This window comes from Aptenodytes patagonicus, chromosome 1 (genome assembly GCF_965638725.1).
Source record: "Aptenodytes patagonicus chromosome 1, bAptPat1.pri.cur, whole genome shotgun sequence".
NCBI classification, from domain to species: Eukaryota; Metazoa; Chordata; class Aves; order Sphenisciformes; family Spheniscidae; genus Aptenodytes; species Aptenodytes patagonicus.
In genome coordinates, this window is record NC_134949.1 from 223,488,708 (window position 1) to 223,514,749 (window position 26,042).

General features: G+C 42.3%; 1 protein-coding gene across 7 annotated transcripts in view; it reads left to right on the plus strand.

Moving 5' to 3' along the window:
* The window catches only part of TENM4 (teneurin transmembrane protein 4), a 624,775-nt gene that overhangs the window by 479,738 nt on the left and 118,995 nt on the right, over positions 1 to 26,042 (plus strand). For 5 of the 7 annotated variants that reach the window (XM_076328426.1, XM_076328432.1, XM_076328425.1 and 2 more), the window contains 3 exons: positions 6,708 to 6,893; positions 13,211 to 13,237; positions 20,903 to 21,049. In XM_076328426.1, coding sequence (XP_076184541.1) covers positions 6,708 to 6,893; positions 13,211 to 13,237; positions 20,903 to 21,049 — 360 coding nt within the window. The remainder of the gene's footprint in view (positions 1 to 6,707; positions 6,894 to 13,210; positions 13,238 to 20,902; positions 21,050 to 26,042) is intronic. The other 2 variants (XM_076328428.1, XM_076328430.1) reach the window with 1 other exon arrangement.

Consider the following 26,042-nt stretch of genomic DNA (forward strand, 5'->3'; position numbering starts at 1 on the left):
AGAGGAGTTCATATGTCACTACAGAGTTCTCAAATCACATAAATGAGAGTTTCATAACACTGCAAAATGCGTTTCATGATGAAGAATGTATTTAGCACTTCACTGCTAAATCATGACGATCATGAACCTTCTGTTTTCTCCATCCATATCTTTATATTAGCTGCTTTTCACAGATATTCCCCATAACTTGCCTTCTAAAGCAAATGCAGGTTGTGAAAACAAGGCTTAGCTCCTCACCAAACTCAGCCTTTTAGCTCTGTGCAGTGCCTCTCTCCCGTGCTTCTTTTCTGGAAAAGTCTGTCTGAGGATAGAAATTGCCTCAGATAAGCCAACCTGAAACAGGAAAATCCCAGTTAAGACAGATTTTTAAATATTAAATTTTCTATTAATATGTTGAAGGTCAGTGGAACTGCCCCAGTTTTCAGGAAACTCTGAGCAATTTCACCTGATCTTATATTTTAGCACTAAATCCATATTTATGAAAGGATTTAGCAGGTAGGTCAGATGCAGCTAAATCTCTGATTCTGCATCACATGAATGCTAAAGAAAAATTTTCATCTGCATTGCTCTTCTCTAAGCTGGAAAGCTTTAAACTGTTGTCAAGGCAGTTTTAGGATTTTGGGGGGATAGGGGTAAATATGTAGAAACGGATTTGCCATAAATGAAGCACAAATTGACATCATTATCCCTTTCCCAACCCAATTCTTTAATGTAATGGGAAATTAATATGAAATTCTGGATTATGCAACTTCCTGTGTTGGAAGCTACCGTGTCTGTTATATCAATTAAAAAGGGCCATGAACAAAGCATTGCACTGGTGGCTAGTGTTTGATAGGTTTCTTTTCCCACTTTTTTTCTGAAATATCAAAGGCAACATAGACTTTTTATTCTTAAGGGGACAGATTTGGGTCAGTTTTTAGCAGGATATGCAAAAAAAAAAAAATAAGAATCAGGTACAAGGTTTTCATTTGTATGAGTAATTGCTTTAGTATTCTTACTTCTGAAATGGACTGTGACCTCATTACACCTGGCACAGTGCAAATGCAGAACAAAAAGGATAATCTTGGCCTCAGATAGCTGAGATTCTTAAGCATTAAGTGAACAACAACACAGAGACATGCTGATGGAGGTAGAATAAAATTACAGTACAATTTTTGTCAATGCAATATGGAGAAGTTAAGGCACATCAGCAGCCACTGGCAAGATTCTGGGTAGGTTTCAAGGTGGATTAGGATTTTTAAGAGAGCCTTGAGGAATTCTGAGGCAGCCTTTACAGACCAGAGGGAAATCTCCCCCCCGATCATGAGGGGATAATGAGGGAAAAAAAGCCATTTGCCTAAAAACTAGCCAGCAGGCAGTTGAGGCTAGCCTCGTAGGCTGGTTCCCCATGGGGGTGAGCAGTGACGGAATAGAGCGGGTCCTGAAACTGAAGATGAGTCATTTCTTTTTTGATTATTTGCATGAAAAATAACCAGAATCCTGTTGGAATGGCATTATCCTTTTCTAAGGATGATGTTTATGATGGCACCTGAGACTCCTGGGTGAACCACCCAAAACTCAACAGTGCCTTGAGCACAGTCTGCTCCAGAAGTTCTCCATGAAAGAGGTTTCAGGTGAATCGTCCTCTGTAGCTACCTGTCTTTCCTCCTTGACCCACAGAGGGCAACTAGGCTCAATTTAGTTCTTCAGGTAAGAGTGTGACATAAGGTGAGGTGAAATCCAGGCAATGGAAGACACCAATCCTAGACAGTAACATGGCAAAAACCCAGATGGTAGAGTAGAAAGGAACTTGATTCCTTAGATAAAACCCTGCATCCATGAATCAGTTAACATCCATCCGTGCCCTCTGGTAAGTGCAAGTGTCAGGGAGCAAAATACAGGGTGTTGCTCAAAGTCCAGGTATTTCCCACAGAGGTGCATGGGCTGATTGTACCTTTTGAGGACGGTAAGCCTCATATTTGCTCTTAGATCTGGCCACCAGATTTGCTCTGAAGATCCCCTTCCTTCAAGGAACTGCAGGCGGCTTTAAGAGCTGCACGGCAAGATGAAGTAAAACACAATGCACCTCTAGGAAAGGATAAGGAATGTCTAAGCTGTTCATACAAACAGCGGAAGAGATTAAAGATGAAAGGAAATATTTAGTCACCTTTTGGGAACAGCTGGTGTGAAAATATTTAACAGGCAGGTCTTTTATGCACCAGCACAGCGTTCTAACTAAGCTTAAATAGGCAGGAGCAATATAGTGCAGCTGGCCAGCCTATGAATACTGTAATATGAGAATTAAAAGCTTTCCTTCTCATTTGCTCACACAGCTCAGATGGTAGCTAATCATGTCCTCTAATTTTAACAACAGAATTGGGAAATGTACCAAAAAAAATGCAGCTTGTAATAAGAACAGAGGTGGCAAATTCTGTCCCTGGGACTGAACGACGAAGAAACGATTCACCTGCCCTTTTCTGTAAATCAGCCTTAGTCGTCTTGAGCTGCCCGAAAAGACCTGTATTTAAGTGGAAACTTAATCTGAAAACCATTTTGATCATTTCTTTGAGTGCCACCAGAAAAGTAAAAGCTACTCTGACTATTTAATCACCCATTAGAAACCTGTGAGCATTTAAGAGCGCCATGTTATAAAGGGCCGGGGCGTACAGCAGGATGTGTGTTGTAAGGCTATTTAAATTGTATGGTTCCCATCTATCTTTAAACTGGCAGCTAAATGGAAGATTTAGATTTGAGAGTTCCTGGCTCCTGGTTCCCTGTGAGAAATAATTAAACTACATTTTAGGGAGACTGTCGTAAGTAGTTTGCTTCACAAGTGTTTTTCACAGCTGAGGGTCTTTATTACAGCTCTTGGGGCCTGGGAATCCAAACCACCTTATATATCCATTATATATGAATTATACATTCATAACCTGCACTCTCTTGCGTGCGTGGGTGGTGGTATGGCTGGGGTCTCAACTGGGTGAGAGATGAAACCCAAAATGTTCCCAGCGTTCCCATTCTGGGTTAGCCTAAGATCTGTTTGGTTTAGATCATTCAGTGCGTGTCCCTGGTCCGTGTGTGCAAAACTGTTCCTTGGCAGCATGTTGTCTGGGAAATATTTCAGTCGAGATTTAAATGTCCCAGTGGGTTTTCCATCCCTTTTCATAGGAATGTCTCCACAGAGATTCTGCCTTTCAGAAAATGCTTTTTTTTCTCTCTTCACCATTTTTGAATGTCACTCCATTATCCTAGTTTCACACCTTTAAATAACTCCAAGAAGGCTTCTGACTATCACTCAAAATAGCTTCCTTTTGTCCCTGCTTTTTTTTCCGCCACCACCAACCCATAGATGTCTGACCTACTGCCATTTCCCTGACTCATCAACGGGACACAAGACTAGATATCAGGACATCTGGGAGGTCCTGTGCCTGTCACAGAGTTCACGTATACCTGTAGACCCATCACTTTACTTCTTTATGCCTTGTTTACTTTATCTGTCAAAACTGAAATAACATCTTAACATCAAAAAATAACCACTGGTACTCAGTCAGACTCATTAATATTCTCAAACCAAAGATAAAATAGTAAGTAAATAATAGTAAAGTCCTTAAGATGTTCACATGGACTTTGGAGTCACAAGGGGCTGAGTCCTCCAGATTCCAATTTTCCTGTCCATCGCTGGAGATATTTGTCTCTTTGGAATTTCAGAGCTTCACAGTCAGCAGTGGAGGTTATTCGCAGTGCATGTCACTGGGCTTGAGGACACCAGTGCTATCCCCAATTTAGAGATGGGACCCTGAAGGTCAAAGCTGGGGAACGGGACATAATGAAGATGTGAAGTAACTGAGATGGCGTTCTCTGGATCGCTTGGTGAACTGGGAGCAACAAAAATTACATGTCATTTAGTATTCTGAGGTGCAAAGTTCAACATGTATTAATAAAGAATGTAATCCAATAACCACAGGAGTTGTTTCAGTCCAACACTAGAGTAGCCCTGTGGTGAAAGACTGCTGGCAAGCACCAGAGGCTACAACAATACTTTTCTAGTTTGGGCTTAAATACCAGCAGTCTCAGTCTTTGTACTTTCTCAATGCATTTCTTCTCAGCTTGCTGAAATTTTAGTACCATAAATCTAGCTTTTTATTTTTTGTCTGCTGTTTCCTTTATCCTCCTCCAGACTTTGTTCATAAGGTCAGCCAAGGAGAGCTAATTTTTTTATTTTATTTTTTTAGTGCAGTTTTATTGCTACGTTAGCTAACTTGCAGGTCCTGTGTGTTCACATACCATCCTGACCGGCCCACGCTCCATTGCTGTCTGACAGTTGGGAAAAGGGGTAGAAAACACACATGGCTGGGCTCCAACCCTTTAGCAAGTCGATAATTGCCCATCCCTTCTGTTCATAACGGGCACTGTAGTATGATATTACCTCCCTCGCATCTAGGAGCTGTGAAAATCTGTGTCTCAATGCCAGATGCAAAGTAAAAACTTCTGACAGCAACTCAAGAGTCCTTCCTCAGCCATGTCTTAAGTGATAGTGTAACTTCTACTGACTTCCCATAAAGCTTACATTAGATTCTGTTACATTTAGGCAGCAACTGGTACGTGCACATCCCCGGTTTAAGCACCCAAGGTGCTCAAATACTTTTGCAAGTTTGACTCTAAATGGCACAGACAAGTTCCTTAGTGTCTTAAGCACATTTGAACTCCAACGTTCTTTCATTAGAGATTTAAATATATAGGGCTAAATGCTTGAGGGGGTTTGGAGACATCCGAGACACTGCAGCAAAAGGAGTTCAACAGCAAACTGTTTCACCACCTTGAGCTGTAATAAGCAGGAGCTAAATATTGTGTTCTTGTCGCACTTGGAAAATTAGGTGTTTTCTAGACATGCAAAGCATTACTATTATTACTATCATAGTTACCGCTGTCTAAAGAGCTCTCTGATCCTTGGAGCCAAGAGTCCATTTCAGCGAAAGGGGCTGAGGACCTTCCAGCTCTTCCTCCTGGAGTTGAAGTGGATGTTCCAGCCCCATGTCAGGAGCGTGTCAGAAGTCCCCGAACAGCCTAAGCTTCCTGTCACTGGCGGTATTAATTAGCAAAAGACTAAAGGCAACTTAAGTAAGGCTGAATTTCAGTCAGGTGTGATGTTAATGCAGGCTGAGTAGTTTTGAATATTTTATGTGCAGCCAGTGACCCAAAGTAAATGTCTTGTATAATACCAGTCGCCCCTCCACCACAAGCCTCGAGGCCTGAATTAATATGCTCAGAAGCCCAGAGAGGCACTGGAAATGGGTTGGTGTCTGAGGTATTCGTTTTGGGGGTACATATCTGGGGGAAGAGAGAGAAAATGTGCTCTGCAGAGTACCCTGGTACCCCTTTGTGGGCTTCCAGACCAGCCCTGCTCAGCATTTCTTCCGTTCACATCTTCTCTCCACTCTCCCTGAAGGGAACTGTGTCCCTACCCTGTAAAATCTATAAAATGGCTCAGTCAAGCAGAAGCCTTCAGTCCAAAACATTTGGGAAAGTTTAATCCAGTTTAGATGCACCAGACAGAAGTCAGAGACGGGGGTAAGACCTGATAGTCTGAAATGTAGTCTGAATTGCCTCTCCTCTGATTGAGGAGAGTGCAGTCATGGTTTATGAGAGATCGAAAGTGAGCAGTCAGGTGATGAGCCTGGAGAAGAAGAAATTGATTCCTTTCATTTCATCTGCAGTATAACACCACATCTGTATTTGGTTTTATTTTTTTCCTTGAAATAGGTCCTGTATAGTAATGGCGGTAACAGGCATTTTAATACCTGACTCGTGGGTACCTATTCTCCACCAAGTCTCGATTTTTCCAGACAAATACAGTGCAGATGAAAACATGAAGTCTCCCAAATTCATGCTAAGGGCATGCCAGGTTTTAGCCAAAAGCCTCACGCTGGGCCAAAATACTATGCATATCTGTGTCCTCATGCCTCCTGGGGCTCATGGAGGGTGGGAAGGCCAGCACCTCTGAAAAGCCAATGTCCTTTAGCTCTTCTCTTTTTTGGAGGTAAGTACCGAAATGCCCAGCTGTGACTCCTTGCTTCCGTTAACTCCAATAAGTCTTGGAAACAAGCACCATCCTATTAACTCCAGTGTATGTAGCTCACAGAAAGACCATGGTGGTACCTCCGAATGCCTGAGAGGGGATTTTTAATGGGGTGGTAGGAGAACAGAGACATAGCAGATGTGCAGACTCAGTAGAAATAGAAATATTCTATATCAATTTTAAAGAGAGAAGAAGGGTTTTAATGAATCCCATCCCCAAAACCAGGGGTTAACAAGACATAAACAGGCTTTGCTAGCACTTAACTTTAGCATCGATAGTTTATCAGCACATTGTTTCCACGCTTAACCAGATTTTAATTAAATGTGACTTTTGTTCTGCTTATTGGAAGAGCCTTCCCCTTCGGATTTGGTGATCACAAAAGCTCGAGGAGTGCAAGAGAATTAGAAAGCAAATAGGAGGATCAATCACAGCAGACCTCTGCAATCCATGTCCGTCTCTTTTTTGTAATATACTTATTAGATTCTTATTGTCAGGAAGGATTAGTGTTACGAGCTCCAGGAATTCCTTTCATTGCCCTGTAAGGCGAGGTAGTGAAGTGTGTCTGTTTTTCTTAACAATAACACTCTGGATTTTCCCCCTCTCCCTTCTCTCCACCCATATCCCCTCCTCTCTCTTCTCTCCTCTTCCACAGAGATTTGTGCAGCGGACTGCGGAGGACATGGCATTTGTGTCGGAGGCACCTGCCGCTGCGAGGAGGGATGGATGGGCACAGCCTGTGATCAGCGAGCGTGTCACCCACGCTGCAATGAGCACGGGACCTGCCGGGATGGCAAGTGTGAATGCAGCCCGGGCTGGAACGGAGAGCACTGCACTATTGGTAGGGAGAAAGAAAAACCAACTACTTTTAAAAGAATAATTGATGATCAGGGAGGAGAAAAGGCGCATGCTTAATTGAATATGTGTGACTCAGTGTAGCATGAGCACCTTTGTTCTTGGATTTCAAGTTCTGACATCATACATTTTCATGTGGGAACAAGACAAAATGTCCTTTCATTTGTTGATGACATGGCTATATAAATTTTTTATTATCAGACGTGAAGTACACCTATGTGGTGTTTGATCTCATAGAGACAAGCCATCAAATGTCAGCTAGATGCTTTTAAAAAATCCCACTTTGCATCTCTCGAAAGGTCTTTCTGTGGCCTCCAAGACTTCTCTCTACTGTGGCGACAGCATTTTCAGAAACATGCATCTGATTTAAAGTTTTCTTTCCTATTATTTGCTCCATTATTTGCACTGCCACTTTGCTTGCCATTATAAAAGAGGAAACTGCAGTCAGATGACTTCTGGCTGGTATTTAACTCTGTCTTGCTTATCCCTTGTCTGCTCTGCTACCTTTCTAACCATTTCATTTCCCTCTCTTTTGTTCTGTATTCCTCATGCACCTGGCACTTATCTTGAGCTCTCGGTGTCGTGTCTATTACTATTATTAATAAAGTGCCACCAATATGCCAAAATCATGCAAAGAGGTGCAGTTCTCACGTTAAGCATTTTGCAGCATCATTAATGAACTGGCTTGGCTTTACCTTCCTCCTTCATCTCACTTAACTCCTTGATGCGTTTTCCCTTCTTCCTTTTTTCTGACTGTCATGCATTCAACCACTTTAGTCCCCATTCCATAGTCATGCTATAAAATCAGTAGCATTAAAACTCCCCAGATACCATTTATTATACATTAATGGAAAACTAAATCAGTGAATCCAGTTCTGCTCTCAATAATGCCTGTGTGGACCTGAAAAAAATCAGTTGGCTTCAGCGGAGTTGTTCCAGAGTGAAAATTCTCCTCCAGTCATTTCGTTTTAATCAGCTTCTTTTAAAGATAAGAAGATTTACCTCTATGTTCCTTTCATTATGCCATGATACATATAAATCACACTACATCAAAATTAACCACTAGCAATACCTGGGCAAATGTCAGCATAGCTATCCGTATGGATTATCAACTTAGTTATATGTAGACATCACTTTTTTTGCTTGAACACCAGGTAAGTTCGCACACACAAAGACAGACAGGGAATGAAGCCCGATCACAATATTTTAATTCCAACATTAGGGTAATGGTACAAACCATGTCTGTGGCTCAATTCTACTTATCATTTATTTATGCTAATGTCACCCTACCACATTACGGTCTCCACATGCATCCCCTAATGAAAACTACCTACCTCCTAAAACTTCCTCTGTCTCATTAGACATTACATTCTACTTGCTTTTCTATGTCTCTAGCAGCTTTCATTTCTTTTCATGAGGAAAGGATTAAAAAAACCCTCTCTCAAATGACTTCAAAATGAAAAGAGAGCAGTCCTGTGTTAATTGGAATCCTGTGTTTCTATAATATTATTTTATAGCCTTGTGTACAAGTACTTTGATTTGGAAAGCAACAGATTCATGAAAGAGTTTTAAAAGAAAAAAAAAATATTCAGCAAAAGGCCCCAAATCCAGGGGACAATTTTATATGAAAGTCATTTATGCACAAAAAAAGCCCGATTCATACCCTCAGTGCCATTTTATTAGTTCTGCTGCAAAACCAGAATGCCACTAGTTCGGTATATGATATTTCTCCACACAGCTGATGTGACCAGACTGTTTTCGAACAACAGGCTTTTATCTTTCATGGTAATTAAATTTACTCCATTATTTGTAGTATTCCTCACTCTAAGTATAAAGAGTCCGTGTTATCATGGGAAAGGCCAGCACCGCAATGCAGTCAGCACCGAGATTTTACTGGTGCACAGCTATCATTTTGTGTGGTGCTACCTTCCTATTGCAGTGCTGCTTTGGTTTAGGAATCATTCTTTAATACTTAGAGTGCTGGAGCAATTCTGTTTCTTTTCACTTCCCCCCCTCCTCATCTTCTTGCATGGTGATTTAGCAACAAATTTGTACATAGTCTCATGCCTCTGAAGCTATAAACCATATTTCCTACAGAATATTTCATTGATAAATGTGTAGAATGTAAAGGAGATTTGGCAAAGTCATAAATATCCAAGAAAATTGAATAGCTTTAGAAGGAGTAATAAGCTAGTTATATTGGCACAGATGAAAGGACATTGACTTGGAATTACATTAAGTATGTGGAAAGCATTCCCCTTGTCCTTGTGTAATTTCCCTGCATGGCAACTTGTTCTGTTGACAGTAATTCCGTATATGTCTGTGTCATAGCCCGGTTTGCTTTAGCACTGACAAGCATAAAACCCCATTGCTGAAATGATGCTTTAACAATATTGCCATGTGTGCAGGTAACATGGTAGAAATGGATGATACAAGTAAAGGGCACTTCTTCCATTTCCTGTTGAGCATGTTTGAGAGTAAGAAACCCTTTTGTTTTGTAGGTCATAGGAGGCTCTTTCTTACGGTGTTCAAGGGAACTCTGATCCCAGTGGATTAATTTTGTTTGCTCATACAAAGAGTCGTGTTACCAAATATACTAGCTTGATTGCTCACATTCAGAGATTTCATTAGAGGAACCCCAGTTAATTCCCAACCAGGAAATTGATGCAGAAGCTTGCATTCATCATCCTAATTCAGCAAACGTAGCGCATCCAGGAACAGAGTAGAACAGAAAGTTGATTATGTAACTGCAGGAATCCTGAAACCCAGCAGAATAGTTCAATCCATTTACTCTAATTTCTTAAAGGAAAAATAAACGTGACAACAGCCACAATGCAAGACTCCTATGATGGGCTCTCCAGCATATTCCAAATTTGCCCCCAGTTAGAAACATTGCAAAAATTCAACTTTTTTCCGTTCTGACCCAAACCACATCCAGGGAGCATGGTGGGTTTTAGGAGCATTGAGTTTGAAGGTGAAATAAATCCTCTTACTGTGGGCTCTGAAAGGCAACAACTCAGCTCTGTGGTAGGCTACTCTATGGGATTGATTCACAGGTGGCACCACAGAAAATTTCCTGGGTTTAATAAACAACTCCAGAAATTTCCCAGGGCTGTACAAGCCTGGCCTCAAATTTAATACAGTGGATGATATGGCCTGGATAGTGCCTCAGGTGCTGTGCTTCCCACCTCAGAGATGCAAAAGGAGACTTCACTCTTCCTATGTGGGCCTTGCACTGAGATTGTATCTGATACGTGAATCTCTCTGTACAATATTTTACTAGCAACAAGCCTTAATCCTTTGATTCATGTTAGGGTTATTTAGAAAAATAATGGCAGAGAGGGCTTCCCTGTGTGGTGGAGTTGGGATGTTCATCATCCTTGAACAGCCTGGACACAAGACCAAAGCCGTCACTTGAAGTTCAGTTGCTGCACCTGAATACTACAGGGTCTCTAGAGCGCTGAGGGACCAGCAGTTAGCTCTCCAAACACACAATGATCTACCTAGCAGAATTTTCAAAGCACCTGAGTGCCTAATTCCCATTGATCTCTACAAAAGCTACGTGCTTAATTCCTTTTGAAAATCTGGTCCTGGCACTCACTGGTGATGTATGCAATAACAAGTGCCTAGACAGACAGGCAGACAGCCCGTCCCACATGGGCTTCTGCTTATGGCACCATCAGGCTGGTTTTTGTTTTACTTAGCAAAACTGATTTTTGAGAAATCTGCCCCTTTAAGTTTGCCTTTCATCAGCCTTCTTGCATAAATAATCACACATGTTCTGAATAGCCCGGGCTGTAATCAGTGCCTCTCGGTTTCTGCTGGAGCAGCTGGAATCCAGACAAGGCACATTCATTACAGGTGGATCCTGGTCTCTTTTCCCCAGCTCTCTAACACATCACTTGTGCCATTTAAATCCACAAAGTGGCTCAGTCCATATGCAGCCCAACATAAAATAAGCCCACCAGTGTCTGGAGGAGGTTCTTGCTACCCTCAGGCCAACAAGCAGCTAGTCAGCTCTCTGCAGCACTCAGGTGTATCTGCAGCAGAAGCTGAGCTGTGTTTGACCCTCTGGCACCCACCCTGCCTGGCTGGGATGGTTACTTTGGGCAAGAGAAGGCCATGGTTATGGCAGTCGGTGGAAAATACGTGCTTGCTGCTTTGTTCTGACATGATTTTTCATCAGGCTGAAGTAAGTAGTTTGGCAGCATATTTGACAGTAAATATTAAGTACAGATGAACTTGAAAGACAGTCTTTTTCCCTGCCCCTGCGGCATAAACTTGTGCCATCACTGGTTCAGCAATGAATGGCTACTTTCTCCTCTCCTTCAAATTTGTGTGCTCTCAGTTCAACTCCAGTGATTTCACTGAGGCTCTGTCCACTTCACCCCACAGGGAAGATAAAAGGAAAAAGGGTATTTAGAAAATGGAGAAGGAGAGTGTGCTGGGGAAGAAGTCCTGCCCAAGGATCTGCCCCCAGCATCTCTCACTTCTCTCTTTCCCCTCTGTGGGCCAAGAGAAATATTCATGTGATCCTTCCCAACGTGTTTCAGACAAAACAAACCAAGTTAGCTCAGGCTGGTGGAATAAGAGGATTTTCAGACTGAAAAATGCTCACATGAGCTGCCCCCATAGCAGATCTGAAGGGACGGTGGCTTCCAGGAGGGGGGTGGTGACATGGAGCTGAGTGCGGTGCCTGTGGGTGCAGCGGACACCTTAGAAAAGTAGCTTTTCTTCTGAGCCCCTACATAGCTCCTCAGCATGTCCCACATGCCCGCAGGGTTTCCAAAGGAGTATCTGTAGATAAGAAGATGATATTTTAATGCCAGAAGTATAGCATGGGAATGAGACTATGCAGGTTTAGAGAAGAAAGATTCACGCTACCATGGAATATTCCCACAGAAGGCCCCCGTCATTTTTCAAATTACAGGAGAACATGGACACATAACTGACATACAGTTGGCACTGGCAACTGCCTCCACTGCCATCATCTGTACAATGACTGCTGCCCGAGTTTACAGGTTGGGCTGCACTGGATGTCAAAATCCAAGAGACACCTTCCCAGGCTTCAGCCACCGTCCAAGCGGATGGTGATGCCGTGCTTCCCCCATCGCTACCAGTACACCGGGGTGATTAGTTAATCTCATTCCCAAGCCTCATAACTGCCCCACACTAGGTTAGCTCTGATCCTCCCAGCCCTCTCCGCTTACTTACAATAGTGCTTCGACGGATCCATTAGGCTCACAGGACGGAAAAATAATTCCTGCAAGGGCAGTGACCTCCCAGGTGGGCGGTCTGTGTGAACGAACCTGAAACAAAAACCTCTTCAAAAGGGTACCAGGACACAACTGAGAGAGAGATTGCAGGGAGTGGGCAAGAGAACAAGGGAAATAACATTTAAGCAGGTAATGAAAGGGAGAAAAGCGAGACTCAGAGCCTCTTATTTATTAATAAAGACCATCTGCTGTTAGGAGAGAGAGTGCCGCCTGCTGGCATGTGCAATGGCTCTCCGAAGGCAGGACTCCTGGCTTCTGCTTGTATCTTTGCCACCAACTTTCTGTTTGACCCCCGAAAATCAATTAGAAGGTGGTTTTCCAAATTAACGTTCCATGGGAATTGGCACATGACTGCTCCCACTACATCTATAACTTTCTTTTTTTTTCTTTAGCCCTCCTTGGAATGAGTATATTAATACCTACCTATCTGGTAGAGCTGCCATGAGGTTAATTTAATATTTGTAAAGTAATTTGATCTGGGGCTAGACGATGCTGTATAAATGCAATGTATTACCATTAAGAAGATCCAGGGAAAAGCCTCTCCCAGTCTGGTAAGGTCACAGAACTGTGCCTCTTTGTGTGGAAAAATATAAGACAATCAGGTGAGGTGGAGCACTTTCAAATGACTCTGTTTTTCCTGATGAAAAGAAAAGCAGTCAGTAAAACAGAGGTGGACCGTTGCAAATGAGCAGAGCATTACAGTATTCTGCCATATATATATATTTATACATATATATACACCTATATATATAAAACCACATAAATATATATCTAAACCTTTCTTGTTTCTCTTCCTGATCTTAATGAGCAAAGATGACTGGATGCCTAAACACAGCCTTCTTGAGCTCTTTGACTGAGGAGGGCTGTGCTCCACCCTTCTTCCTTTTTTCTCTCCTCATAATCAAGGTTTTTCTTTTCATATCACAGCGAACTCTCCTTTGCCTTTCTAGCACCTGCACAGTCTCATAGTAAGCCGCAATGCACTTATTCAATCCTACCTTAAATGTCCTGTCTTTTATCTCCCAAGCTCACTATCTGGATAAGGTAGTGAAAGGTATGCTCTTCCTTCCTATTTTTCCTATTGTCTTTGTGTTTCTTTTAAAAAAATGCACCGTGAACATGCTGTGTTGAGGTTGCATCTCTTCCTCATTGTCACCAAAGTGCTCCCTAATGTCTGGAAGGGCAAACTTTCCAGTCATTTAGGTAGGAAATACCTCCGTAAGTGCTGTGACCCTGTGTTAACATCGTATCAGTGTTCCTACCCGTCCCCTTGTCCCTGCCCTCCCCTCCAAATCATCTCTCATCCTCACCCCTCCTATCCAGGTAAGGCAAGTCAGGAGGAAAGAAAAGTGTCTGTGAATCCAGCAGGAGCCCTGTACAGTGATGTGTTTTAATTAAATGTCTATGATTCATTTTGTAACAAGCAGGTGAGTGCACTTTCTGTGTGGAGTCTTCATGTTTTTGGTCCATGACTGCAAAGTCTTACATGGGAACTTTGAGTAATGATATATTGGGGTTTTTTTTCTTAATACAAAAATGTTATGACCTCAAAGCCTCTGGTTGTATAAATCCGCAAAATCTATTGAAATTAGTGACGTTGCGTTAATGTACATTACAACGAAATCCAACCCTATGTTCCTATTTGTAAATGTAAAGCAAGTCTAGGAGGCAGGTCTTTTTTCAACGAAGCAGAGGAGGAATTGAACTGTTACAGAATAGAGGCAATTTGCTATCTTAAAAAAGTCTCAGCTGTTGATTAATCAGAGCAATGAGCTAAATTAATTTAGGACTTTTAAATAGAAATTGACAGTTCCACAATGCACTTAGCTTTCTAAAAATATTGAAATAGCACACATCTAGTTAAATACAACAATCTGACAACAAATATGATTGCGTTGGACACAAATATCTTTCTACATGGCTGATTTGACACTAACAGCAGCACAGTGCTGACACCACGCAGCATCATATGTTTGCTGGTTAAACAAACCAAAAAATCAGGTTGAACAAATCAGTTCCTTCCATAGCATTACCCTCCTTTTCAGGCTGTGAGCAATCAGGAATAGCAGCTGTGAGAGGCTGATGAAGAAGGACAGATATGCCAACATACTTGTCCGGTGAACGGTTAAAATGAAGTCTCTGCCATGCAGGGCTCTTGTGGTGTGACAAGAAACATGGTTGCCCTACTGACTTCACTTCTCTGGATGAATTTACAATCTAATGTTTCTCTCTTGTTTCCACTGAGGCTTAAAGGCAGGTTCAGGTACAATCACAAATAGAGAAAAACTTTGAACAGACAAACAAATATTAACGATAAGGAAATGTCCACAGTTAAAATAAGGAGACTTTTGTCTTCAGTGTAATGCAGCAACTGGTAGCTGTCCTTGGACCCCTGTTTATAGATCAGTGGATTGTTCAGTGGTAGTTAGTTTTCTCTCATTGCTTAGCTTCAGTAAAACATGCTTGTCTTTATTTAAATTAGGAGAAAAAAGTATTTCTCCTTCTTAGATCAAGGAGAGAGGGTCACTTGTTGTGCCCTTATGAAGTAATAGTGGTGGCATCCTTAGAGGAAGATATGGACCATCGCTAGGGATTGCGATCAGAACCTCCTGGTCATGTTCCATATCTCAGTGTTTTGCATTTCAAAACCCCAGGACTCCTTCTTTTCATCTCAACAGGTATTGGAGAAGGTTGGATCAAAAGGTAGCAGATAAGCACCAAGGGGATAGAAAAGATGAGAAATCAACCTGCAGAGCCTGGGTCCAGGGACCTTCAGTACTGATTTGCCCATTCAGTGGCCCAGGTTTTTTTTACTAAGTCTTCTGTAGCTGTCATTTTTCCTCTGGATAGCCTTTTGACTCACCTTTATGCCCAAGAATAAAGACACATTATATTTAGTGAGTATTTCAGTGGGTAACAGGTTAAGCAACATAATAAGAATAAAAGATTGTCTCTTACCATGCATGGCCTCTTTTGGAAAGATTAGCAATAGCTGAAACATTAGAAGTACATGGTTTTTACTTGGCTAACTGCATGGTGTGCATTTTTCAAAACTAAATTACTCATGCCCTTTTGGCTTTCTTAATTATTAACATCTTTCTGGTTGAAATCCCTTCCCAGTAATCCTTGTTGTCAAGGGTGAGCCTGATTTACTGCTAAATCTTTCCTACAGCCTTACAATAAACCAGTAAGTCAGAGAAGATGCAGAATTGTTTCTAAATTGGAGGGCAAGTTTCAATAGCAAACATCAGCATGATTCAACCAAGAAGCTCTAACTAGAACTGGAGTGGAGTCTTCCAAACTAAGGCCTAATTAACATTGGTAATGGTTAAAATGAAAAGAGGTGCCTACGATTAAAGAGGTGCTGATTTTAGAGAGAGCTTCTCCATCCAGAATACCATTGGAGCTGATGGTACATCAACATAATTAATTTCTATTGTTGGTTATCAATTCTCGCTCTTAAAAAATAACCACATTAACACTGTAGTGAGGCATATAAACAGCTAGCCTGAAATGTAAAGACGCTGAACAACATTTGCATTCAGGAATGACTGCAAGGTGACTTCTTTGGGCTGCTCCTGAAGTCTGAGAAGCAGTGAGAACCCAAGGTCTGACCACAGCCAATTCCCTCATTTGTACAGTTGTAAGCAACAGGAGCTCTGGCAAGTAACTTTTTAATCTTTGTTTTACAGGATGCATCTGATTAAGGGTTTCTGTATTCCCACCATCACAAAATATCATGGTGGTAGTTTAAGAGTTGAGTGTTTTTCAGGACACTTTACCAGGTTCCTCATAATTTGCAGGGCTCAGCTGATGCTTTGCTCCTCCCCTTCAGTCTTACAGAACTACTGCAGGTCACTTGCTGATTGTTGTTCTCTCAAGCTCCAGGTGTTTGCATCCTCACATGTTGCATTCAGCCATGTCCTACTCATTTCGGAGTTCAACTACTGTCTATTTGGACTTGCTAGAACATCCATCAGTGCTTTCCTACTGACAGTGGAGGAAAGATAATAGCCTTATCTTTTAAGTCCAATTTAAAGTGGCAATGAGGCTTGGCTTGAAGAAAAATCCCATTGAACATTGTTTATAATTGGACTAATTAGAGAAGGCTTTAACTGTACAGATCATTAAGAGCCGATAATTTTACCAACAATCTTCAAATGGCAGGATAATTTCTGATTCTGGTGACACTCTGCTTTGACTCTGATACTCTTTCCTTGTCTAGTTCAAAATTAGTCCACTTTTTATATTGCTTCCCTGGTCTGTGCTGTCTCTTGCATGGCAGACCTGACATCTTTGTGAATGTCCCACAGTATCATCATCTTTCAGCAGCGCTTCCATGTGCTTCAGTTGGAAACTCACATAAAGAGTCCGTCCCCCCCCAAAAAAAAGCCCTATTCATATATTTAATTCTCTTAGTCACCCAAATACAGTTAACAAACACAAACAGGAATAATGGATCATTAATGACTCTAGCTATGAGAACTGAGAGCTGCAAGATTATGGTGGTGTAAATCTGTGAGGATTAAGCCATCCTGCTGTGTTGATATTCAGAAGCACTTTGGAGACAAGATGATCTTTTTGCTTTATTCCCCAGCATGGGGGAAAGGAAGGGATAAAGTTTATTTGTATCGTCTTTTCGTCGAGTGCTTTGAAGTGCACCGTCTGTGGAATGGGGAGTACACCGTTCCTATCTCTGTAGTGTTAGTGATGGCCAAGTCTTTATGCAGTGAACCAGTTTAGAAATAGTAGTACTTACAGGTCCATTCTCCTAGATGCATTGGCCTACACATCCATGTTAACTTCTAACTTTCTGAAGCTACGAGTCTTCTGACAGCTGCTGTTTCATTGTGTTGTTTTCTATTAATGGTTCCCTTTCTCATTACTTCTGAAAACTGTCTGCTCTCCTACCAAACCCATGACACAGGAGAGGTACAATTTAATCCTCACAGCACTGATACTTTGCTGTGCCTTGTAATGTAATGGTTAATATCTGAAAACTTTTATGTTCGTGGATCTGTGAAGAAGAATTTATCTCATTAGGAAACAGTTCTCTCTGACTGCTTGGAAGACTTATCTCATTAGGAACCAGAGATGACTCTCCTTGACGGGAGGGGGTAAATTTGCTTTCTAGACTTGAAGATGCCAAAACAATGGAGTTTGACATTGCACGTGGGAGTTATCCCACTTCAGATATCTACAGCATAGATGCTTATATCTCAGCTAGTCATGCTGGGTTCCCTTGATAGTCAAGGAAGAGGAATAGACACTTTGGGAAGGCATAATCTCATGAGATTCTCTCTCTCTTCTGTCTCTCGTCTCCCAGCTGATGCTTTTCCTCCCTCTGTCTGCTTTCTGAGATCCTTGACTTAGTTTCTATGGGTCCAGATCAAAAAGATTCACAGGAAATCATGAAAGTCCATTCAGATAGTCTGAAACACATTTCATATAGACAATGAGTTGCACACAAAAGTCAAAGACGTAGGACTGAAAAGGGTCTCCTCAGTTAGAGTCCAGTCTTCTGCTGTCAAGGGCAATCACATTGTGTAAAACTTCATATAAATTTACCAAGCTCTATTGATAGATCAGTGAGGCTTCTCCTTAATACTCCTACTGGGAGGCTACTCCAAAACTTTATCCCTTTGCTCCTGGCAAATGATTCTTTTTTCTTTCTAACTTCCAGCCAGAATTTATTCATGCTTGGTTTATGTCCATTTGTTCTTATGCCAGCATTATTCTCTTTAGCTTAAATAGCTCTTTTCCCTTCTCACTGTTTATCTGTTTCATGCATTTGTGGAAAACAGTCACAGTCTTTTCAGCCTTTGCTGTGCTAGAATAGACAAATCAAGCTCTTCTCATTTCTTTAGACGCAGAAGGTGCTCCCATCCTAATTATATCAGCCATTTTCTGACACGCCAAATTCCCCCTTTCCTAAGCCTGGGAGAGTAGAGCACATGCAGCTCCATATGAGCTCCTAATTTTTACAGTTATATTAGTTTTTCCTTATACTTGCTGGACACTCCTCATGTGAGACATCTGAAGATCATTTGCTTTTGTCAGTCTCAGAGCAAGTGATCAATCACTACAGTATTTTTTCTGTCTAATAATATTAGATCTTTGCTTTTGAGATCTTTGTTCCAAAGATTATGAAATGCAAAATACAATTGAAACAAAACCAACAAAATGCAATCCCTCTTTTCCCTCTGAATTTTCATCATGTGAAACCTCATAGGCCTAACTTAAACCGTTTCCAGGATTTGGACCTGTTCCTACATGGCTTGGAACCAAACCCAGGAGACTTTTTGTCTTTAGCTCCCAGCAAAAACGTCTAAGACCTATCTTCTTCCCATTGCAGAAAATAAGAGTCTGCTCCAGGAATTAAACACTACTTGTTGGGTTAAAAATCTAGTGATATCCAACCCTTCTTCTCTCATCCTTTTACAGTGGCATCTTCAACTTCTTATCACTCAACTCTTTTTGGTTCTCACTGCACTCCTGTCCAGGTCAACATCACAGCACCTTTGCAAGGAGTTTCCTGCTCAGCCTCTGCAACTGCAGGATAGAAAAGAACTTTTTGGGATGGGTTATACAAAGTCCAAGCAGTAAAAACATGAAGTGTGCTCAATGGTGATGCCCCAGCCAAGCTCTAATGGAGCCATGCAGAAAACACATGAAGTGAGATTTCTTCAGAGGTTTTTCATCTAGACAAATTTAGGCAGATTTATAAAGAGGGGAAAACAGTCACATCTCTACCATCAGGATGGTCCCATCCAAACTGAATTTATCTACTCCAAAGTGGGATTACCTACCTAGCTAAGTAATTTTAGCAGGTTATTTTAACAAGTAATACACTTCTTCCTCTCTCGTTCTCCAAAACAGCTGAATGCTTTCAGCTTGTACTGAAAGTAAGTAAAGGGAACAAGCAAATAAATTAGCTCTAGCATTGGAAAAAACTCAGATTAAATGGTTAAAAGTTTGGCACTGTTGTAAGTAACTGAAGGCAGGGTATTAAAATGGAGAATTTCAAGTAGCCTTGCCTATAAATAGCTCTTCTGCAGTATATAAATACTAATATAGTGTATAAATACCAAAATATGCACACACACAAGCATGCTCACACACACATACACACACATTGTATGCTTCCCCCAGAGTACACACTTTAAAAGACTGAAATACAACAGATATATTTGTAAATGAAAAATTTATTTAAGATCCTTTTAAAGGACTTTTCCTTACCACCTTTGTTTCTTTTTCCATTCGGTCCCTGTAAATCTGTCACTTGTTAAAAAACAATCCTAGAAAGGATATTAAGTTCACCGTGAAATGATTCTTTAGTTAAAAGGCATTTCTGAACGACATTTCCCCAGCGCAGGACACACGATGACGTGGTGTGCTCTACATGCTGTCTCAGCACTTCCTTGGGCAGACCCTCATGCATCATGCCGTCAACCAGATGTTGCGACAACGCACACCTCTTCGCCATCATGTTGTAACCCTTTAGGACAGGATAAGTCTCTGTTGTTTGCACAGTTTCACAAACAAACCTGTCTTGCAAAGCTGAGGGTTTGAAGAAACTCAAACTATGTGGCAGGATTGCACAACACACGTATAAATAGAGAGGGCCTTAAAACAGGGCTCAGGAAGACTGAATTGTGTTCCTGGTATAATCAGTCCTGCTGAGTGACCTTGACAGTCACTTCAGTCCCTTGTACGTCAGTTTCCTAAGCTATAAAATGTGGCTTACATTTCTGACTGCTTCTCGGTAAAGATTTTTGAGCTCTGCAGGTAAAAAAAACCCAGAACCGTATAAGCTAAGCAGCCTCCCTCACACCGCTGCTTACTGTGGAAATTACTCTGCTATTTTCTTGGGGGTGAAAAAAAAGGACATAAATCTCGCCGAGAGGTCATCAGATGAGAAAATCAAACCCTAGTGAGCGGACTGGGAGCTTGGTGTCCATCCTCCCTATGTTTTATCGCCTATAAAAGGAACGTCTGTCTCTGTGCTGAGCTCTCTCTCTAGTCAGTGGGGAGAAATGGGTGTTTCCAGAGTGTGCTTCAGCTCATCGGTATGGGCACTGAACACACACGAGGGGATTTATGCCATGGGACAGTCTTTTTCTCTGCTGACTACAGAGAGAGTTGAAGGTATCTCCGTTATAGGTGAACTGTAACCAGATGAGATGAATCCCACCCAAAAAAACCCAGTAGAGAAATCGGGTGTTCTCCAAATATTTTCTAATATAGGAAGTGCCTTCCCTTTCCAGCCAGCTTTGACCGCTTACCAGTCTGAGGTCTCAGTATTGCTGAAAGCCAGCTGCTTTATCCTGCTGGGTGTTAGGGACTTTAACCCTACATGCAATTTAGGTAACCCCAAATCTTGGTCTTACAAAGCAAAAGCTTTGAGACATTCAGAGGACAGGATGGGTTTTACAATCAATGAAGCAGAACAATCTCATTCCCTCCCTGAAGCTCACCATTCCCTCGATCCAGTTAGTGAGGCTGTGCTGTGAGGACCTCCTGGGAGATAGCAGCCCATTGAGTGGTCACCACCGTCCTGATACCGAACTGGGACAGCTGACTCCAGGTGGGAAGACACCAAGTGGGAGTGGAGAAATAAACTGAAGGCAAAGGGAAAAAGCTGTTTAATTAGCCCCTTTCCAGGCTGCGTTGCTTTGTCTTTCCAGTGCATTTGAATGTGTGGCTGTTTGCCTTGCAGAGGGATGCCCTGGCTTGTGTAACGGCAACGGCAGATGCACTTTGGACACGAATGGCTGGCACTGTGTCTGCCAGCTGGGCTGGAGAGGAGCAGGCTGCGATACTTCCATGGAGACGGCGTGCGGCGATGGGAAAGACAACGATGGAGGTAGGACATGAGCACGTGATGTCAGGCTTCACAGAGCCTATAAACTTTGCACAGTGAACAGTCAGCTGGGCTTGATTCTGCAGGGCAGATTGTTTTTTGGCAGCTGGTGGAGAACAGACAGTGAAGTCTGCCAGGCTGACTCAGCCAGAGTGGATCTGAATTCAAATGAAATGGATTTGGACTTGGGGTGCCAGGGCTGAAGAGGGAGGTTTGTTTATCCTCAAATCAAGTCCATATACCAGAGAGCAGGCAGAGGCTATGCACTCGTCCTATCACTCCACGCCAGCCGGGTGGCTCAGCAGTGACGCGATGGGACCACCTCAGACAGCAAACACCCCCGGTTTGAACTTTGGCCTCACTGCCTGAGGTTTTCATCAAGGCTCTCTGGTAGGTCACTGCTGACTTGGTATGGATGTTTTGCAGAAACTTAGAGGCTTCGGTGACTGGTCCCCATGCCCACAAGCCATCCAGTCCCTCTCATACCATGTTTTATTGATTACAGTTCCATATGTAATGATGTCAGGCATGTGAATAATAGCCCTGCGTAATGCAAACTTAATATTCAGAGTTATCTCATTACAAAGGAAACCCTGGTGCAGTGTGAAGGTTTGAATTAGAGGGCAGGAGATGAGATATTAAATTTAAGGCATAAGGGAGACTGCATAATTTGTTTTGTTGTCACTCAGCAAAAGGCTTTGTAAACCACAGGTCTGGGCCAGGACCCAGACTGTGAAGTGGAGACTGCATTTTGCAAGCCCCTATTTTATCATATTCACAAGAACAGTACAGTTAAAAAAAAATATAAAAATAGCCAAGCCAAGACTGTGATTATCTGCTTCACAGCAACTGGGATTCTGATTGAATATTTTAAATACTTCTGCACATCTGGCATGGCAAATGGACCAAATTATCCCTTTAGAAAAGATGGAAAAAATTGGAGAACCATACAAAGAGTACAGACTATAAAACAAAGGTCGCTTTTTGCCTCACATGAAACTGAGTATCACTGTACTCGTCTTTCCTATTTACAGCTGACACAGGGCAGCAATGAAGTTCATCACACCAGATGTGTAAAAATATGTTAAATAGAGCCCAGTTTCCATGGAAAAAATAACCAACAAAAACCCTGTGAAGTTTTTAGAGAGAGAGGGGAGAAGGAGTAATCCAGCCTAATATACAAGGTAGACGACATCTGTATAGTATCAAAAAGAGCATGACCAGACTTTGAGCAGGTTGATGGAACACCATCTCCTCGTATCTCCTGGTTCAAAGTGCTAACCTTGTAACTGGGTTGCCCTCACCTTGAAACGAGCCATTTGTCGCCTTGCTAGCCTGCAGGACAGCAGATGTAGACAGGAGAGACAAAAGGTATCGACCTGTTTACAAGTTAGTACACATCAGCTGCTAACTTGCATTTGGTGAACTTGCGTGGAGCGGTGGTGCACACAGCTAGAGCAGAACAACTGATAGGTTGTAACATATTGCCATGTGACAGCTTATTCATGTGTCAGAGCCCACAAATGAGTGTTGACTTTACTCTTGGTACACTAAAGAAAAATACATGTGCATGGTGCGCATTAGAGTTTACAGATAATCCATGTCATACACCGTGCTATTCTTTTGATTTTGCTATACTACTGCTAAGGACTCTCCTCAGCTGGAAAGTGGGACACGTATATGTTTAACTTCTCAAGTTGATTTTTATACATGTTTATGGATCATTTGTGCTATATTTGTGGGCTCAGATCTAGAATTCCAACCTCTGAGATGTAGGGGCATCAGCAGTGGTGAGACACTTCGACTTTGAAGCCCGAGTTCCTTGTTTAGTACAGGGATTTGAATATGGTTACATGAACTGGTAAAGAAAGGCTGATTCTGGACTTGTTTCCTAGTTGTTATGCTGATCTCTATAGCAAGACAGCTGGAGACATTTGAAGAACATCCATAGAGTAATTTAGGTTGGAAGGGACTTCCAGCAGTTCTCTATTTCAACCCCCTGCTCAAAGCAGGTCTAATTACATCAGGTTGCTCAGAACTGTGCTCAGTCAACTCTTGAACACCTCCAAGGATAGAGATTCCACCTCTCTGGGCAACCTGCTCCAGTATATGACCATCCTTATAGTAAACATTTTTCTCCTAGTATCTAATCATAATTTTCTGTGTTCCAACTTAATGGCTGTTGCCTTTTGTCCAGCACCACCTGAGACATCCTAGAGTACCCCAACTGGCTTCTGGCTTCCCCTTCACAATAACTTGGATCTCTAGTAGAGCATATATATATGTTTCATGTGTGACAGCTGCTTTGGATTTCTCAGATATCCAAAGGCAAGTCAAATCACACTAGGCACCTGTGTTTAGGAAGCAGAATTGAGCCCATATTTGATGGAACCACTTTGTCACCACAAACATTATACCTTGGGAAACTGCTGTGCTTCGAAGAGCACTGAAGAGATGTAGGCCTGAACAGCCTCTTGAAAGAGCATGTGGTATGTGTATGAACACTATGGCTTCTCCCTCTTTTGGGGTCCTATCACAGTCTCTGGAGTGATGCAGCCTCAGGGCTGGAGGAAGGTAGTTTATTTGACTGTTCACCGTAAAGGATTTCAGGGCTATTGCTGAATTTGTCTTCATATGCACATGAATGTAGGCAATGGAGATGGGAGTCCTTCCATGATGCTTTAGAAGTCAAACATCTGAGCTAGTCACTGTGGGTGCCATCAGCGGAGAGAGATAGATTTAGGGCATCATCTCTCTGAGCTATTTCAGAGATCACCTCGTAGGTGCCTACTTTTGGTTGGCGACCGCTGCCCGTCGAGTCACTTTCTGCTCAGAGCAGCATCTCTCAAAGCTGAGACACCACGGTGGGGCCATTCACGCTACAGGGGGGCTTCACCCTGCCTGAGCTCATCAGAAGCTGGTTCCCGTGCTGTGGTATCGTGTGTCTGCTAATCAAGATCCCTGCAGCTGGAAATTCCTCAGGATAATGGGAGCTGAAGTCAGAATCTTTTTCATCAGATCCCAGCCTAATCATACCCTGAGGGAGATGGGTACCAAATTACAGGGCGTGTTTGCTTCTTAAATCTGGAGGCTGTTCAGATAAACAATAACAAGCTAAGCAGAAGTCACTCAGAGAGAGACTTGGTGAAATGTAATCTCGGTTCAGGTTAGAAAAAAGGTGTCTCAGAGAGCAGTCCCCTCTCCACACACAAGTGTCGTTTGTCAAAGCTCGCACTTAGGTTTCACACCCAGGTCCACTTTATTTACACTTTTAAACACAAAGCCCTCCAACTTGAAAGGAGTTGTAGCAAGTAACTAAGAGCACGTGATCATCCAGTATCAGTCAAGGGAAAACAGTGCAGTGACAGAGCTTTAACAATCGGGGTGAAAGGCTAGGATTTTGCACATTTGACCTAAGAGGCCACCTGTATTACAACAAATGGGAGGCGTTTCCTTAAAATAAGCCGAGAAAAGTGGTTCTTGCCTCTCTTTGGCAGTCTAATTCATGGCTGCAAACACTCACTGCCTGAGAGTAGTCCTGTCTCACCTCACGCTGAGTGCTCTGTCATGTGCTTGAAGAATAAGAAGTTTGAAGGTTTAAAAGACCAAGGAAATCATCTTCTGTGACAAATCCTAGAAGTAGAATTAATGGCATTTGACAAAGCCTTAAGAACAGGCTGATATGCCATAGGCTAAATATGGGCTCCACTGCATTTGTAGACTCCTCCATCAGGAACAGAGTGTACAGAAAAAATGGAGGGGAAGAGGAGAGCATATTCTTCACAGTCTCACAGATATGCTATTGAGCATCAAAGCTGTGTTAACCATCTTTGCTCTGGAGAAATCATCTAACTGTATGACTCCCTCCACATTGAGAGCCAGAGAGCTGGCCAATTCACCCTGTCCTTGTCTGGATACACCCCACTGTCCTGAAACTATGATAGAATTACACATATTAAACTAAATTGCTCTTTTGGTCTAAAAGTTCTGTCAGATCAACACAGTAACTTCACTTGAGGGCCTTTGTTACTGTTTTGGGCTTTCCCAGAGTAGCGAAGTCTTCCAGATAGGGTAAAGCTTGCTGGTTCTCCGGGAAGTGGAACTAACGGCATGCTTCATTTCCTGCTTTGAACAATTCTAGTTGCTAAACAGCTGCTGAACTCTGCCCAAAGTGAATCTACTTTACTTGTGAAAGGCAAGAGTCTTTCTCAGATGAAAAATATGCCTGGAATATAAATGTTCCGAATGTTATCTAACCCTTCATATTCATTAGAGGTTGATGTTCAGTTGTCTGCTGTTCTCTGCTGCCTCTTCCCAATTTAAACACTTCCAAAGGCTTGTGTTAGTGATTACTGCAGGATAATTTAAATAGATAGATAGACAGATGGATAGATAGACAGATAGATAGATAATCTTCCCAGTCAAATAATGCTGGCCTGTCCTAACGTATATTGCACACCATTACATAGAAGTATGGCAACTTCATTTTTCTTACATGTCACCTGGTCAATGATCACTTGGGAGTGATGAAAATAAACCATCCTCCTCTTTTTCTGCAAGAAGTGTAGTAGTGAAGCATCTGCCCCTCAGTTTTTGTCTCATTCATGACAGCTACATGCAATGCATTTAGCCTAGCGTGAACACAGGGTTCCAGTGGACTCGTGGCCCCGTTTTGCCTTTGCAAGTTCAGTCTGCGCTCCACCAGGTGCTACCCAAGAGCTCCCAGGTGGAGCAATGCTTATGCTATCTATCCTTCCCTCTATCCTCCTGGGCCAGAGCAACTAAAAGTTGCCTTAGTCTTCAAACCCTGGAGCAGTGAGCAGCTCAGAGCCACCAAGCCACTGCACAGGGGATTTTTGCCTTTCCATGCAGCCTTGAGTATTAGTTATTGCTGCCACTAAAAACCACCTCTCACTTCAGGGACGATGTAATTCAGGAATGGGTTCTCTGAGGCAAATCAATGCTGTTTGTTTAACTGTACCATAGACCATTGGTG